Below are 18,607 nucleotides of genomic sequence, written 5' to 3'. Positions count from 1 at the left end.
GCACAACTATTTCATTTTAAGGAATGCAAGCATCTGTAATACTTGAAAACCAAATATATTGTGTAAGTTTGAGTTTATTGGCTGCTTCTCTATGTTGTACATTAGACGGCTCCAAACCATAAATAATCATTGTAGCTGTTGAATTATCCTCACTTCATTTAAATAAATGGCATGTTTTATTCTGCTCTGAATTATGAGATTATCTTTCACAGTAATTTTTCTCTTTACTTTGTTGTGAAATTACCTATTAAATGAGAAAAAAGAATGCTTTTTACATTCACAGCTCGTTCTCATTTCCACTTTAAAGCATTTTCTTAACCAAAATAACGTTGATATCATACTCTAATGAAGCTGTGTCTTGTAATTTGAGTCCTAGCACTTCTAAGTTTGTTTTTTACATCAGAGCTCTGGATGCTAAAGAAATAAAAACCATGAATGGATATATGAAAAAGTTGCCAATTATTTCACTTTTCAAAGAGTCACCCTCTCAGAGAAACTTGTTGGGCAAATGCCATTAGCACTTGGAAGAATAACGACTCAAGAAGTTGATTTATATTTTTATAAATAATGACTACATCCCCAAATGGATTTATAAATTAATTGCTGTCTTATTGGAATAAAAACCTTCTTCTGTGGACATGATTGATGCTATCTGTCTAAGTCCTTGTTCTGGACCCCCCTCCTTCTTAGTTAGTCTATCACAGCTGGAGCTTTAATTTACTGATCATATTAACTCTGATTAATAACTAACAATAGCGTCTTCCCATTTATCAACAGTCAGCCATCACAAAATGGAGCTGGAATTGGTCAAACTTGCTGCCAAATTATCTGGGACTGGATAAGATGACCTTCAGTGTCCTGCTCAAAAACAGGTAATGAGATTTGTGATTTGATTTGGGGGATCTGGTTGGGGGATATATATACATATATCCTTTATATATTATATGCATATATATATGTGTGTGTGTGTGTGTGTGTGTATGTGTATATATATATATATATAGAGAGAGAGAGAGAGAGAGATGGAAGTAGATCAAGTATACTTTCTAAATGCTGTTTTTCCATAGTAAGCATTTACAAAAGGCAGTACAAAATTTTTTCTGAGATGAAATTAGTTGGTTTTAGTCTGAATTTCAAATATTTTTGAATTTGTAAATACAATAGCACAGCATTGTACACACCAAAAGTTACCAATTTGAATGTCATTAGAATACTATATATTTGTTTACAATAATTTAATGAATGCGTACAAAATGCCAAGCCAAATCAACCAGTCTCATCAGGGGAAACATGTAAGTAAAACTGTCATGATTGAATTTTTTGCTTTGAAGCCAGTTATTTTGGCACTTTCTTGCTAAAGCTTCAGTTGCATATTATTTTACACACACATAAACACACACACACGCACACCCCAGGACAATCCAATAAAATGATAACGTGATTTCAGCCTGGGAACCTACACATGTAATTTATTTTGCAGAAAAGTATAAACATTTCCTTTTATTTTGGATCAATTAACGTAGATTTTAAAATACTTTAAAGTCTTGGGTGAAAACTGTAAGGTGTTATCTTTAAAAATTGGATTTCTCTATCAAGTATGACATTTTCACATAAGCTACATATGTGTGCAACTTTTTAAATTCAAGCATCATTTGTTTGCTTGTAGTTCAGTATGAGAATTATTTTGTATAGAATCTTTGTGATGTAGAATGTTCATATCTTTTTGATACAAATATTAAATATATATTTTTTCCTGATAGCAATGACAGAATAGTCAAATCATCCTTGACAAATCTGGGTATATATATATGAAAATATCAGGAGGGAGAGATAACCAGTATTTCCCATAATTTCTTAAGTGGAGGTTTAAAAAGGGCAGCTTTATTGCCAGTGAAAGCTGGAGCTTAAATGTGTGGTCGCGATGGTATTTCTAATATTTCACCCCTGAAGGAAGCTCTCCTGCCCATCATGTACAAAGCTGAACCATCTAGCTTTCCCATCAAGGACAGCCTTCTCCCAGCAAGCTTACCACCTGGCAGGCAGTAGTTGAAAATGCACTCTGTTCACGCACAAGTCCCCTGGAGTGGCTCCTATCATCTCCCAAAGTTGCTTGGGAGATGGGTGGTGGGGTGGTAGAGGAGACACCAGGTCTTTGTTGAATCTATGGTTGTGTGATGTTTACATAATGTTAAATGTCTGTCTGGGAACAAACTAGGAAAGATAACTCAGTTTTTCCCTGCTGTCTGTAAAGTTTTGAGCCTTTGCTGACTAACTGTATTCTATCTTACTGAGTGTTTTCAGCTGTGAATTGGTGCTTCCAGTCCACTAAATGGTGCTCTGGGGGCAACACACCCTTCAAACCTTTCTGCATTTGCTATGTATAATGTTCACTTTGAAGTGAATTTGTGTTTTTAACAAAATTGCATGTTGTTATTTTTGTTTAACAACTTTAGATACACTTCAATTAGGACAATAGCTATTAAAGTCTATTTCCCTGAGATAGCATGTGCAAGAGTGAGAAAATAGAACTCCCACAAATTTAGCCAGAAGTAACAGGTCAAAACAGTTTTATTGGAAAAGGGTCATGAATCTTTAATAGCAACAGCTAGACTATCACTTTATTAAAGAACCTTGGAACCTTAAAGAATGCTGTGAAAGGCATTCTACTCCAAACTACTACATAGTGCAAGCTACGAGTATAATTGATCTACCTTAGAGGGAATTTTTATTTTTTATTTATTATTATTTATTATTTATTATTACTATTTATTATTATTATTATTATTATTATTAATTTATTTTTTAAATGGTACCTTGAAGTTTTGACAACACGGCTATTTGAAAATAAGCATTTGAAAGTGAGACCACAGAACACTGAGCTTTAGAATGAGAGTTATGAATTTTATCCTACATCCGTAAAGTGATAACTTTTACATACTATTGTGAACTACCTATAGTAGTTCGGCTGGATATGCTGAATTCTTTTTTTTCAAACTCAGCAATTAAACTTGTTTTCTTTTTCTGTCTTTAATTGGTAGTAGGTTTATACTAATCTATGCACTTTGGTCAAGTGTATATATGGGACGGCAATTATTATCTGAGGACATAATGGTACAAAGAAGAGTGAACACAAATGCAAAAATTTGAAAAAAGTTGAGGAGCAGGGAATCCTTTATATTCACCTTCTAAATTCTTTTGTGCCTGGTCTTCAAATTTAATATCATAAGCAGACCATCCATGGACTTACTCTGTAAAGACCCCAAGCCTGGAGTGAACCAGACCTCCATCATGGCTTTGGAAGACAAACAGTGACAAAATGGGCAAGAAGCAGGGTGTCTAAAAGCCACATGAGTCACTTAGGAGATACTCAAGAGATGACCGTGTGAAGGACAGTTCAGACATAGGAAGAAAGGAGATGCGTGGCGCCAGCTGTATCTGGATCTGAGACAATACTGGTTATTTGTTCCACAGGCTGGCTCTGCAATGATTCCAAAGGCAGAACCAATCTTAAAGTGACTACCTGAGAACTTGGTAGGGATGTGCCCTCTGTTCACTGTCAGGCCTCATCTCAAAGCACTTCTCCCAATTCATGATGTTCTGAGTTCATTGTCTTCTTCCTATTGTTGGGATTCTCCAAGCTCTTTATTGTTTCAGGGTCTCTGTACTCGCAGTTCCCTCAGCTCTTCACATGGTAGCTGCCAGGTTGTCCATCTGAGGTACATGTTACCTCCTCAGAGAAGCCTTTCCTTATCTCCCACCGAAAGGTACCCTCCAGGTCACCCTAGCATTGTATTCTACTGTGCTTTCTTGAGTTATCAGTATCTGAACTCTTACTTTCTGTTGGTTGTCTCCTAATCCTGCCCCCTCCATTCCTGCTCCCCCGCCCCGGGTAGAATATAAACTCCATGAGAATAGCACCTTACCTGTTTTACTCACACTGTGTCTACAGTACCTAGAACGGCTATCGGATTGCACGCACAATAGATTTTGAGTAATATTTGTTGAATTAGTTAACAGACAAATGAGGAATAAGAATACAGGGGAAAAGTCGGCTCCTGACAGATGAGCACAGAGTTGGCATTCTCTAAATGTGAGTTTTGATCAATAGTCACGTAGATATGAGAAGTATATTCTGGAAAATCTCAAGTAAAAAAATTATCAAGCTGCATGATCATTCTCTTCATTTTCCAAATTCAGCTGAAAATCTGGTTAAACTCTGTGTTTAAAATACCTGTTTTTATTATTATGCGACATTTGGCTCAGATTAAAAGCATGGAACACTGGTCTTTATTTTTAATTAATTGATCCAGTTCAAGTCATAACCTGTTCAGCAACAAGGTCCTTTCTTTATTCCGCGATTCAGAAACCTTGTGACATTTGGATGATAGGGTTTGTATTCATTAAATGATACTAAAAACACAAGTTGAAAAATTTAAGGTAGTGTTAGCTGACAGAAGTATCTAACCAAGCCTTTGTAAATTTGCGATGTTCAAGGCATTTGAAAAAAAAATGTAGTCGCTGAGACCTCAGAGAGAGATCCCGAATATATATTAATGATAGATGTTTTTCAATTTAAAAAATTTGCCATTGCGGGGGAAAAAAGGCTCCTCCGAGGTTCAGAAAATCAACATATATATCAGTTCTACGCCTTTACCTCTAATGCTATGTAAGAGTAAGTACAGTGATTGTACATTGATCTTTTGAATCCGTTTCTTACTATTAGTTCCTCGCTTTCTTTCTCACTCACTTTAAAATAAATCCAGACTAGCGAATGAGACGGTGATTGCATTTGCAGGAGAGTTCACCAGGAGGGACACTGTATATTCCTTCATTCATGGCGAATCTCCAGATTGCCATTTTGATATTGTTTTCTTTGTCACTGGAACAAATTTATGTAGCTTTACCTTATTTATTCCAGACTAATTCCCAAGAATTGTGGCATTGAAAATAATCTGTGAATACAGAGGAATGCTATGCTATTTTAACCATCTAAATATACTGCATATGAGTTTGGCTTCGAGTTGAGCAAACACAATTAAATAGGACGGCAGGAACAGCAGAAGGGGTGGTGGCAGCAGATTTCTGGCTATCACTTTGGGGCCTTTCCAGGTGGACAATAACCATACATCTGAGAGGAAACAGAGATTAGAAAACATGTTTTAGAAGAGCTGTTGATTTGTGGAGTTGATTGTTTGCTTTTAATAATAATAATTATTAAAGTACCTTTCTGCTATATCAGATGATAATGTGTGTGCCCTGTGGTGTGCAGAGAGTAGAAAATATCGTCTGTGGCCTTTAACTGCACACACTGCACTCTGCAATGTCCGTCCTCGGGCAGTGCAGCCATTAGCACAATGTTTATGGTTGCTCACAGCAGTAAATTCCTGATGCAGCAGCAGGCTGCCTGGTGATGGAGAGATGGGTTTAAAAAAGGGGGAAGCTGATTTTAGAAATAACACACCTCTGAGCCATTACATACATTACATATGCCGTGGCATTCAAATCTGGGTATTTTTCATGTTCTCGCTCTGTCTATAAAAAACCCTTTTCTTTCCACCTCCCCCAAAGGGAAGGCCTCAGACTCAGTGACTCTCTACCCATCACCAGTATGTTCTCAAGTAGGAGCAGGCTTCCCACCCATCCTTAACTCCCAAAGCAGCACATCTAAAGTGTATTTAGGATGTAAGAATTTAACACTGTGACCCTCAAGATTTTCAGGAGTTAGGGCCTCTGTACATGGACCAAACAAACTGGTACCTGTGTATTGTTTTCTGTTTGGTAACTTCTATATACCGTCTTTTGTAGCATGTAAAGTACTTTGCCACATCTCCTCTGACCCTCAGCACAACTACGTAATAAGAGACAGGTACCAGTGAGGTTGCAAAACATTGAATCACACTCCTAAGGTCACAGGTAATAAATGGCATCTGGAACTCAAAACAAAGTCTTCTGAGACTGTATCTGGTGCTTTATTGACTACATTGTATTCCTGATCAAGTTTCTTTTTTCCAGCTTCATTGAGATACGCTTGATACATAACATTGTAGAAGTTTAAGGTGTACCAGGTGTTGATTTGATACACTTATGTATTGTGAAACGATTACCACCATAGTGGTAATGAACCCCTCCATCAATCACATAATTGCCATATCCTTTTTGTGGAAGGAACATTTAAGATCTACTTGCTAAGCAACTTCCAAGTGTATAATATGGTCACAACTATGATCTCTATGCCATTCTTTAGATCTTCATCTTATAACTGGAAGTTTGTACCCTTTGGTCATTTTTTTTAATTAGCTATGTATTCACTGTAAATCTGATGATAATGAAGACAGCAAATCTGGAGGTCAATTGCCACCTGGCTGGCATAACTTAAGTGAGTTGCATACACGTATTTAACTAAATCCTTACAATAACCTTATAAATAACCTTATCAGGTTATGTATTATTATAGTTTTCTGGACAAGGAAACTAAGGCCCATAGGCACAGAGGTCTAAGTGATGGTGCCTGGATTCCTGTTCACGTCCACGTTCTTGACCACTTTTCTCTGAAGTCGAGGGACAGGATAATCCAAAAAAAGTGAAGGCCAGGTTAAAGACTATGGCTAGAGGCTGAGGAAGAGAATATACATCACACATATAAAAGACATTCATGGGGCACCTGGGGTGATTCAGTTGGTTAAGCATCCAACTATTGGATTTCAGCTCAGGTCATTATCTCAGGGTCATGGGATCAAGCCCTGTGTCAGGCTTCCCGCTGAGTGTGGAGGCTGCTTGAGATTCTCTCTCTCTCTCTCTCTCTCTCTCTCTCTCTCTCTCTGTCTCTGTGTGTGTGTGTGTGTGTGTGTATCTTTCTGCTCCTCTCCCCAAAAGAAAGAAAGACATTCCCAAGGAAGCTTGAGGGCTCAGTTTACTCTATTCCTAATTTTCATAAAAGTTAGGTACCATACATTCTCTTTGAAGACGGTGTGGCCCAGATATCCTTGAGGTGGAGAGGAGCCAAGCTTACCCTTTCTTCAGAGTCAGTGTGTCAGTTTAAATCCTGCAAGTAGATGCCAGATAGGATTAGAGATGAAGTATTCTGGGAGAGCTACATATGAAGGGTACAGAGGAGGAGGATGGGTAGGCAAATAAACCTTCAGACCAAGTTGCTGATCTGTTAGCTGTGAAAGGAGAGAAGGGAGGAGGGTGGGGTAGAAAGAGTCACGGGTAGAGGGTAGTTGTAAGGTTTCAACAAGGCCGATGTGACTCCACGAGCTAAGGTCCACACACTAGAAGAGTCTCATGTCCTGCAGGCGTGGGCTGGCATTAGTACCTCCATTGTGCTCAGACACTGGCTAAAGTACACATGGAAGCATGCCCTGAGCACAGGGGAGATGTTGAGCAATGACATCGAGGGCCACTCATCCCCATGATGACTGTAGGGATGTAAGTGGTGCATTTCTCCATTGCTACCATAGTGGGGTGCAAACAGTGGTTCTCTCCTACGTGAGAGAGTGTATGTGTATGTATTGTATAAATTAATAGGAATGTGATTTAAATGAAGGTCTGCATTAATTCAGTGAAGCAGAAAACAGGCTACCTAAATAAATAGGTTAAATGCTATTGACAGAAACGCAGAATTGGCAACATTTTGATGAAAGGAAGGTATAATAATTTTCTCAAAAGCAGCCATGGGAGAATTTTTCACTTGTCAAGTTGAACCAAAATTCACTTTGTAATGAATTTGTGCCTACCTAATTATGCATTCACATACTGGCACTTTGGGGTTCTTGCAATATATCAAAAGCTATTAAAAACTTGCTTGTATTAAGTACATTCTTTTTTTCAATAACTCTTCTTTAAGTCTTTCCCCTGTCAAATTCTTTTCAGAACCCAAACCCTCTGTGATGTTTTTCTGCAAAAAGTTTCAACATTGGTGCATCCACGAGTAGTTGTCATAGACCCATTGACTCATTTTGGTTGAAGATGAAAAGGCCATTGACTGCTTTTTAGGCTTATTGGTCACCATAGAATGTCTCTGTTTATGTTGCTACATCAGCGTAAAGACAGGAAATTATCTCTGAAGATATTTTCATTATGACATAATTATGAGAAGGATTTAAATGTTTGCTAAATATAATGAAATAGTATAACAAATGTGAACAATAATTTTCACTTTCTTAACATTTGTGATATTATTATTTCAGTACTTTTCTGTTGTGTTGTGTGTGAAACTAGTTAGGATGTCCATAGTGCTTTCTTATGTTGTCAATGAGACTCTCACCTTTATGTACCCTGAGGGGCAGCCTTAAATCTGATTTTTCCCCCAAAATAGGAGCTCTGGTGAAAAAAAATTTTAAATGAAGATGTTTTTGTATCCAGAATATGTGTATTAATATAACTGTGAAATTTGTTTTGTAATCAACTATAAGCAATACATACACGTGTATTATTTCAAATGGTATAGGAAGATATGAAAGAGAAAGTTCCCCACCCCAGCTCCTCAGTCACAGAAATCCCACTCACTTGTAACCATTTGAGCCATTTCTTTTTTTTATTTATTTGAGTTGACACATCTAAGGGATATGCTACACCAGTAATTGTTAAAACTTTATCAACTTAATATGATTGATTCCTTGTAATGAAAGATATAGAATTTGAACTACCATCTCCTGTCCCCTCCTCTTCAAGCTCTACTAATAAAAATTTCACTTTAGCTCTTCCATTGGCCACTTTTATGTCATATGGTACAACCTCCATTTTTCAATTGATTTGTATTGTTTATATTATGTACTTTTATTTTACATAAAATAAAATTCACTAGTGGTGTATATAGTTCTGAGTTGAAACATGCATGAAATTGTTCAACAATCATGACTAGCAAAATCACTTAGGAGTACCTGGGTGGCTTAATCGGTTAAGCAACCGACTTTGGCTCAGGTCATGATCTCATAGTCGGTGAGTTCGAGCCTCCTTTGGATTCTGTATCTCCCTCTCTCTCTACCCCTCCCCTGCTTGCACTCTATCTCTCTCAAAAATAAATAAACATTAATTTAAAAAAATCATTTAAAAAGGTTCTCTTGCACTGACCCTCTGTAGTCAATTTCTTCCCTGTCTCAATCCCTGGCAATCACTGATCTGTTCTCTGTGTGGTTTTCTTCTTTCAGGAAGGTATAGTAATAGAATTATATACTATGTTGCTTTTTCAATCTGTCTCCTTTTACTCAGCGTGATGCATTTGAAATTCTTCCAATTGTTCTTCTTACTGTAGAATAGTAGTAGTCCATTGTATGAATGTTCCACTGTTGATCCATTTACCTGTTAAGGGACATTTGAATTGTTCACAGTATTGGTGATTGTGGGTAGTCTCTATAATCATTTGTGTGCAGGTTTTTACATGAACATAGGCTTTTATTTCATGTGGATAATACCTAGAAGTGGGAATCCTGGATTGTCTAGTACATTTATGTTTAACTTTATAAAGAAATTGTATCTGCCTATATTTTACACTGCCTATGAGAAATTTGATGCCAGAAGGACTCTTTCCCCCCTTTTTGTCTCCCTGGATGCTTTTTTTTTTTTAAGTCATACCCCCCACCTCCCCTTCACCTCTTGTCATTCTGAAATGACATCGTGTCTATCTTTGTGTGAGTCCTTGATTTCTCTTGGTATTGAGTAGGCCCCTTCAGTATTGTGATTTTCTTTAGATTTTTCACCCCTGTTATTGATTATTCCCTCCGCCCCCATCCCCAGTTACATCTATATCCCTTTCTAGGATTCCTTTTAAGACAGTTGTTCTGATTTATTCTTTCCTCAGATACTGCTAAAGGCCTCCTAGCCTTGGTCCTCCCATTCTCAAACACTCTATATCCTTTCGTAACCTCTTTTCAGCAATGAACTCCTTCACTTCTGTGGCTTTGAGGAAAAATCAAATGCCTTCAGGCCTGGGCAAATAATATAAATATGTGAAGGCAAGACATAATACAATGGGATGGAGGTGAGTGCATACCTAGGTAAAAACATCCAAATTTTATTTTATTTTTAAAATTTTATGTTAGCTAAAAAGTGCAAATCCCAGAATGGATTAGGCCCAGCAATGTGAACCTGTAAATCTATGCCATGGAGTCATCTGTAGCTCTGGTTGTAAAATTGTTCAATGAGATTCTAGGTCACATACACTTACATTTTCACTGCAATAATATTTTAATGTAATAACTCTCATCTCATATAGAAATCCTCACATCGTAATTACCTTCATCTGAAACTGCCTCCTCTTTAGAGTTGTGTGATTTCCACTCATGGCACTAACATTTTTCTAGCCCCAGCCTAGAAATCTTGAATGACTTTACGAAGTTTCCATCTCCCTTCATCTGTATTCTGTTAGACACAGTGCTTTCCCTCTGAAAATTTCTCACACCGTTACTTTCTGTCCCCCAGCACTGCCACTCTTGAAATCCAGTGCCCCATCCACTGGTGGCTAGATCCCCTGCTTACTCTCTCCTTGACTTCCAGTCCTTTGATCTCTGCTGGATTAATGTGTTTTTCTCTTTAAGTTTTTCTATTATTATAAAAACCAATTGAAAATAGCATTCACATTTTTGGAACACAGAAATAATATGTTTATAATTTAATGCTACCACCTTGATTCAGCTCTTCTTTTCTCCTAGTGACCTTTATATGTACATAACAAAGACATCCTTTTGCACCTCACAAGGCGGGATCTATACTTATCTTGTGGGTTCTACATTTTCACCAAACTTTTTTTTTTGCCATTCATCAATGCAAAGACATAATTTTTATTTTGAATAACTTAGCATTATGCCAAATTACCACAGCACAATTTAGCTAGCCATTCCAGATTCTTGGTTTGGTTTGTTTTTCCGTGTTACACTGCCATGTATATATACATGAGTTACTGACGCTGATAGAGTAAAGGTGGTAAACAAAAGGACACAGGCAAACTTGTATTACAAATTACCAAATATTCAAAGAGATAAAAGCTAGAATGAAATATACAGAAATATATTCCACTGAGAAGTTTACGGTGGCTCCACATCGCCTACGCACCAAAACCAAACTCCCTAGCCCCAATTTCAAAGCCTCCTTCATCTGGTCTTTCCATTCACAAATCCCTTTTTTATAACAGACCCACAATTCCTTTTGCCCACTCTGGAGTATGGCAACCTGTGGTTCAAATCTTTCTCTACCACTTGATTTTAATTTCCTTTTTCGTGACTGCATGCAACACCTTTCTTATTGAATGGGCAGTTCAAAGCAATTAATCCCAGCAACTTTTTAGCACAAAGCCTGGAGCACAGGTTATGCTCTATAAAAGTTATAATTATTTTTAGCTATTATTTCATCCTCTTCTTTGCACAGGCCAGGGTAAGGTGTAAGGATAAACATATGGCCAGGGATAAAATAGTAAGGCACAACCCAAGCATCCTGATAATTGCAAAATGAGAGAAGGGAGGACTGAGGAGAAAAAGCAGAAATGAGAAAAGAGATGTCTAGAGAACTTTTTATTAGGTGTTGACTGTGCGATGCATGGTCTGGGTTCAAGGCAGAATAGAAGCTCAGGAAGCTGATGCTGGTCATTCGTGAGTCTAAGGCAGAACAGGTGTGACCAGAAAGGGCCAATATTTAACAACTAATCAATGAACACACAAAATATGTGTACCAGATCTTGTTTTCAGCTGTGGATTTTGAGTATTCAGAAATCAGGATCTAGAGATGGGGTCCAAGTTGAGGGCTCCGGCATCCATGGCAAAACTTGGTCTGGACATCTGTTCTCAGAGACAGAGACCCTTCACCATTGCCTGACCAGGACTCAACTTCACCTCAGGTCATTGGTAGACTGGAGGCTCCAGAGGAGAAGACTGATAGAGCTGGAATATGAGAATGACTGTTGCAAACTTGAGCATTTCCTGGTATCTGTGTCAGCGATGCGTACCCCTTTGCCTGGGTTTGTCTCCTTTGCTCCCTTGGCTCATCTTCCAAGTCTGTCCTTGACCCGCTTGGGTCCACCATCAAGCCCGTTTCCAGACACAGAGATCTCAAAAATCCCCCATTTTCCAAGTTCTCAGGGCATTTATGGACAGTTATACATGTTAATGTTCAGCATATGCTACTCTCTAATGTTCACCAGTTTTTGGTTGTCACCTCAGATAGATAGATAGCCAGCACCAGGGAAGCAAGCCACTAGGGCTCTCTTCTCCCTTGACACTTAGACCATAAAGCACAATGTTCAGGCATGCCGCTGTGCTGTTCCTTCTTTTTGGCTGCTGGTCTCAATTTACTGTTCTGGAATGACTTTCATTTGCTTTTAGGCCTTTCTGAGGTAGGGAGAGGATCACCAACAGAAAGAGGCTTTGTTAATTCATTTATTTAAAACCTTTATGAAACTATTTTAAATTACATGTATGCTCAGGAGAAGTGAAATAATATGGGCATTGTGGAAAGTAAAAGTCACTAATCTCTTGCTCTGCCTCACCGTGTACCTTATAATTCCACCCACCTGAGGTAACAAATCTGTCCTTGTCTCTCATTTAAATCTTAAAATACCCTTCGAGCATTCAGTCATCATTCTGAATAGAATTTTGGAGGAAAAAATATCAGGATGAATGTTGTGACTCAGAAAAATAGAAGGCGAAAAGGGAATATTTTAGTTTTCTATAAAATGAAATGTTTTAAAGCTACAAAGAGTAGCTTTTAGTGATTTAGTGATTGACCCGGAATGGGAGCTTGTGATTCTCTTCTTGTCAAATAATTGTTAACTCCAAGTTAATCAATTAAAACCTATAAAAAGAGTCCTAAGATGAGAGAATTGGTCTCTCTTTGGAAAGGAGTCAGTAACCTGATTAAGTTTTTGTTGTTTACCTGTGTCACTTGCCCAGTAAGCTCTTTTCATCAGGATCATGTCTTTGCTGCATTTGTGCATCTGACTTAACCCAAAGCCAGTGATGAACATCTACTTGTCCATTTCAACAGTCAGCTCTCTAAAGGACTTAAAGATAGTCAGGACTCTCTGCAAACAGGTAACTTTGTATAAAGGACAACCCAGACTCCTGTTACTTTATTATATAGAGAATAATACATTTACCAGCATATGAAAGCCAGGTATTATGTAACCCACAGAATACACTGTGTTGATTATAAGAATACTTCTATCCCATTATTCAGTCCAGCAAGACTTTGAGTAAATAGATGGATCTGTGACTGTTTGTTCATTCATCCATCCATCAAACATTCTAGGCATGGCAGATAAAGAAATGAGCCAGACACAGCCCCTGCTGTCAAGGAATTCAGAATCCAGTGGAGAAGACAGACTGAAAAATCAGTGGCTATAGCTATCCTAGAGGTTCATGCAAGTTACCATAGACATACAGTGGAAGATTGCAGACCTGACGTGAATGCCGGACCAGTCGGGAAATATGCCCAGGACGTGGTGACACTTAAGCTGAACATGAGTCAGCCAGGTAGCCAACATGAGAGGCAATCTAGACAAAGGGTTCGAGGTAGATGGTAACACACCATGAGAGAGAGAGTATGCTGCTTCCAGGTTATTTTGGCTAGAGCAATGGTCTCTTCACTGCATTTTCCATTGACAAATCTGCTCTGTCCACAACATACAGGCGCGATGAATGGAGGGCTGCTTATGACAAAGTCAGATGTTGAACTGAGTGTGGGGTGGTATGGGGAGAAGGGGGCAACTGTCCTATTTAGGCTTATACGTGGAGAATATTAACAGCTACAGATTCTTCCTTTTGAATCCTTGGCCTCATCTGACCCTGAAGGTTTCCAGGCATGTGTAAGCAATGGCAGAGCCTGTGTAATTCATAGATCAAATGGCCTTGTAGTCTGTCACTAAAATTCTATTTGCTTTATATTTATATGACTTGGATGAGATGTACCTTTGTGAGGGGCACTCTTGGTACATGATTGATGGCTCTTCAGACAAGATGTGCTAGTTTAATACTGGCCTTGGTCAAGTAGGAGAGGGGCACCTGATTTGTCTTGCTCTTAATCTCTCAGTGTACTTGCAACTTGTACTGGGGCTGCACGTTCTGTTCTTCGGTGCTTCAGTTTTTCCGTGGATGGTAGAATTTCAGTGGTGGAAACGCCCAAGAGAGGTAGTGATGCTTCCAAGTCAGCATGTTCATGTTTGTTGCTGTGAACTGGCTGGTCTGACATGTCCTCAACTGTATTTCTAGATCCCAGAGGGTTTCTGGGGAAGAAATTAAAGTGGAATTGTTTCTCGATTAATTGCTGATTTTTCTCATTTAGCAAATCATCTAACAAATTTTAGGATTGAAATTTGATTTCAGCAAAAGTACATGCACGTCAGCTATAGATGTTTGTTCATAACAACTCTGTGAATGTGGATTATATGTGTGATTTTAATGCATTCGTTGGAAATAATGTTATTTTTCACAAAGTAAAAACATTTGTAATTTTGCTACAAGGGAGAATATTTGCTTCCTCTCACACATTTTATTTAATAATTTTACTTCTTTAAAAGCAAAACAGCACACAATTTGAAAATGAAATTTCCCCAAAGTGTTCAGTTTGCTAATATGTTTTTCATTTTCTTCATTATGCTATAGTGGAATGTTGCCATACTTTGAAATGTGCAACTTATCTCCCTGGAGGCAGCAGATGGTGTGACTAGTGTGTCTTTTGGTACAGGATTTATCATGAGAGATGGCATCTAGCACTGGGTTAGAGGGGGGCCCTGTCCTCAAAGAGCATTGACTCCCGCCCGATTTCCTCATTACAACATTTATGTTAATTATTATTTTTAAATATGAAAAACCTACAAAAATGGAAAGGTTTTGGCACTTTTTAAAAGCTTCCTTTTTCTTAGTCTGTATAAGAAAATGCTTTATGTGAGAACTATTTGAGTTATTTCAATTGTATTTGCAAGTGTTTTGTCATTGCCCCTCTGCTAGAGGACCAGCTGATCCCTTGGGAAGGACATGATTTTATTGGTATTTCCACTTTGTTTGTGATCTGGTCTGTAGCTTTGAAAGTCTGACAATTTCATTTCCGATAAGGAATATTGACTCACACTAACCAAGCTCACAAGAGTCTTTTGCAAAATCCAGAGCTCCATTTTGGTTACGTACAGTGAAAAATACAGCTTCAAGCAGATCTGGCAATCCCCTCCCTCGAGGTGAATTGACATCAGAACCTAGGTCACAACAAAGCAGTTTGTTTGGGGAGTAGAAGTAGGCCATCCCTCCATGAAGCTGTGCCTGCCATTAGGAGTTAGTCACATGTTGTGAGTCATGGTGTCCTTCCGGAACTGTGCTAACAGTTTTTTATTCTTTCTGGACATTTTTAGTCTCCTGCTGATTACTCTGTTACATCATCTCTTTAAAAAGAACAGTGTAGAGGAAGAAAGACTTCCCCTCTACCCTCCTTGGTTTGACTGTTGGGTCTATGAAATAAACTGACAACAGGCAGGTTAATGGTAGAAAAGATATACAAATTTATTAATTTTTAACATATGCCATGGGGGTGTTATGGGAGAAAATGTGAATACCTAAAAAATGGTGAGATTTGAGACCTTATATGCCATCTTAATAGGGGAAGGGGAGAGGGAATTTAGGCCACTTAGGAAAGAAGAGTGGGCCCTTAGAAGAATAGATAGTAGAGGTGATGGTTGGTGACAAAGTTTGTCTAGGGATACTGTCAACTTCTGGTCTCTTCTGTGACAAAAATCAATCTTCCCTCATTGATGAAACTCCCCTGGAGGGGACAACTGAATTTCTTTTGGAGGAAGTGTTTTAGGCAGATAAGAGTTGTTCAGGGAAAGCCCCTCCCTGCATCTGCTGTTTTTCCAGTGTCTTCAGGTCAAAGTAGTCCATATACCAAAGTGTCATATTTTGGGGTGGTGACTCCTGAAGTCCTGTAACAGCTAATACGCACTTAACTCCCAAAGAGGAAATAGCTTTATCCTGAGTGCAAACTCCAGGAGAGTATTTTGTTTGTTTGTTTGTTTTTTCCCTCTTGTGCTGTAATCAGTTAGCAATGTCTGCCACAGATAGGAGAGGAGAATGATATAGTTTCAGTAATGTAAGTTTGGTCGCCTTGGCTTAAATCCCACCTTTAGTATATAGAATCAAATAAGTACTCCGATTAACATTTAAGAACAACATTCTGTGCTCTTGGAGATCATTTGAGAAAATCCTTTTAAAGCTAGAAGAAGTCTTAATTTTCTCCTTTTATAGATCAGAATGCATTTGTCTTGAGGGACTTAACGACTTCCTAGGGCTGGCTGAACAATGACTCAATCCCAAAGTTTCTGACTAATGGTCTAAGCGTATTTTCTTACAAACTGTAATAGGTCTAAGAATCCTAAAGATTGATGATTTCATTTTCCAATTTAATTTGAGAAATATCTTTTCCCTTTTAGGATTAAATTTTTTATCCTTTTGGGTCAACAATATAAACATGAGGATTACTACATAGAACAGTAGTACTTAATCTTGGGTACACATTAGAATTATTTGGGAAGTGTTAAAACACACACACACACACACACACACACACACATACACACTGTGCAGGCCTCCAGCTGACAAATTAAATAAGAATCTCTGGGGCGGGGAACAGTTACTGATATTTTAAAAAAGTTTTCCACATGATACCACTTTGCAGCTAGGATTGAAATAGTTGATATAACAATTTGAAAATTTTTTGAAGTGATCAAACACTTTGAAATGGTTAAAAAGTCATTGTTGGCATTAAATTGTTGAAGGAATCAGTATGTTTATTAGCCAAAATCAATCCTTCCATATAAAAATCACAGAGTTAGAAATTCAGATAAGTAGAGTACTAAATATTTTTCATTCCATAATTCCGAATACAGGCATCAAATAGGAAACAGGAAAAATAGCAATAGCTGTGATCATAATGATGAATTATTCTCAGATTATTCCACGGTAAAATAAAGGAAAATATTTCTTTTCACATTTTGGGTAAAATGCATAGTAATAGTATTCACTCTTTAGTTTAAATTTCAATTTCAGATGAATGGAAACATGGCGGTAGGGGATCTGAATAAATGCTTTAGGAAATCATGCAGGTGTGCCCTTACAAACAAGAGGACTGTTCACTGGTAATGTGTACATTGATATAAAAATTTTGTGTATATCATGCATCAGAGATTAGTAATTGCTAGAACAGAGGCTTTTGGTCCTTCACTGCTCATTTATTGTAGTGCTACTGAGAGTGTTGTGATTCCATCTGGCATTTAAAGATAGCTAAACCATGCACGGTGTATGTAGCTACTAGAAGGGAATGCTGGTCCAAAATCTAAAACAAAGAACAACAGGTACTTACCTTTAAAATGAATTTTAGTATTTATTTAAGTATTCCTGATGTTTTGAGCCTTCAGAGTGCCTCAAAAGATGAAGCTATGGTATTAAACCGTGAAGGGAATAAGTTTCCTAGCTTAACATATTTCCTTACTGCTTTCCTCCCTACTTTGCCCTATAGTACATTGTGTATACAGTAGACCTCAGGTTATCTGCTCTTTGAGTTCTGTCATTTTTCTCTCTCACTTGCCCCTGCTCTCTCTCTCTCTCTCTCTCCACAACTCCTTCCTCTTCCCCCCTTCCCCCTTTCTTCTCTAGCTCACACTTTGTTTTTTTTGTTAATTTTTTAACATTTATTTTTGAGAGAAAGAGACAGAGCATGAGGGGGAGAGGGACCAAGAGAGAGGGAGACACAGAATTGGAAGCAGGCTCCAAGTTCTGAGCCGTCAGCACAGAGCCTGATGCGGGACTCGAACTCACGAACAGTGAGATCGTGACCTGAGCTGAAGTCGGATACTCAACCGACTGAGCTACCCAGGTGCCCCTCATACTCTGTTCTAAGATAGGGAAAGGCTTTAAATGGCTTTTAAGTCTCCAGAGCAAGACTGGAGAGAAAGCAATTGCAGTGCTGTCTTGCACTAAAGAAAAAGTTGGAAGAATATTACACACACTTAAAGTGGACCAACTAATGTTTAAGAACTTGAAACAAGACTTTAAACAATTAGAATAATCCTTTATAGATAATCAGAGTTAAATGGCTGGCTGGTCATGAACTGGAACCTTCCCCGGTCTGATGAAAATACATATTGTATAGCCTCAGAGCTGCCATTTTAGAAAGCCCTCTTATAGCCCAGAGAATTCAGAGTTATCACTCTAAAAGTTGACACTGAAACATGTCATTGAGGACAGCTTTTTTTGTGTTACTCTTTGGATTGGCAGGTTATGACAAAACTACATTCATGTTACTTGAATACATCTTTTGTCTAGTTTTACATGCTTTTTGACTTGTCTAGAAAATGACATATTGCGGTTTTCATTAGCTTTAACCAGGTGTGATTTTCTTATGGAAGATACCCCAGCAGGACTGCAGTTTAAGGTGAATAAACCAGTGAAGCTCAGAAAGGCCATAGCCCTCCTTCAGATGGTAGCAATGAGCTGAGAGACTCATTAATCAACTACAGAGTCACAGGTGTGATGGCTTGCCTACAAACTGCCAACAGACTGTGAAAGTCACATCAGACAGGCTAAATTGTCAAACTAGACCCATCCACAAACATTTTAACAGAGCAAAATTCCAACTC

General features: G+C 38.2%; 1 protein-coding gene across 1 annotated transcript in view; it reads left to right on the top strand.

Annotated features, from left to right (window-relative positions):
* KIAA0825 (KIAA0825 ortholog) overlaps positions 1–18,607 on the top strand; it is a 341,968-nt gene that overhangs the window by 143,304 nt on the left and 180,057 nt on the right. The window contains exon 18 of the mRNA XM_047089033.1: positions 778–872. Within this exon, the coding sequence (XP_046944989.1) occupies positions 778–872 (95 nt within the window). The remainder of the gene's footprint in view (positions 1–777; positions 873–18,607) is intronic.

Source organism: Lynx rufus, unplaced genomic scaffold (assembly GCF_022079265.1).
Source record: "Lynx rufus isolate CCGP_SWC_20201006 ecotype Redwood Valley unplaced genomic scaffold, mLynRuf1.p SCAF_1, whole genome shotgun sequence".
Lineage (NCBI taxonomy): Eukaryota > Metazoa > Chordata > Mammalia > Carnivora > Felidae > Lynx > Lynx rufus.
Note: the sequence above shows the minus strand (reverse complement) of the source record. Positions and strands in the feature narration are given on the sequence as shown.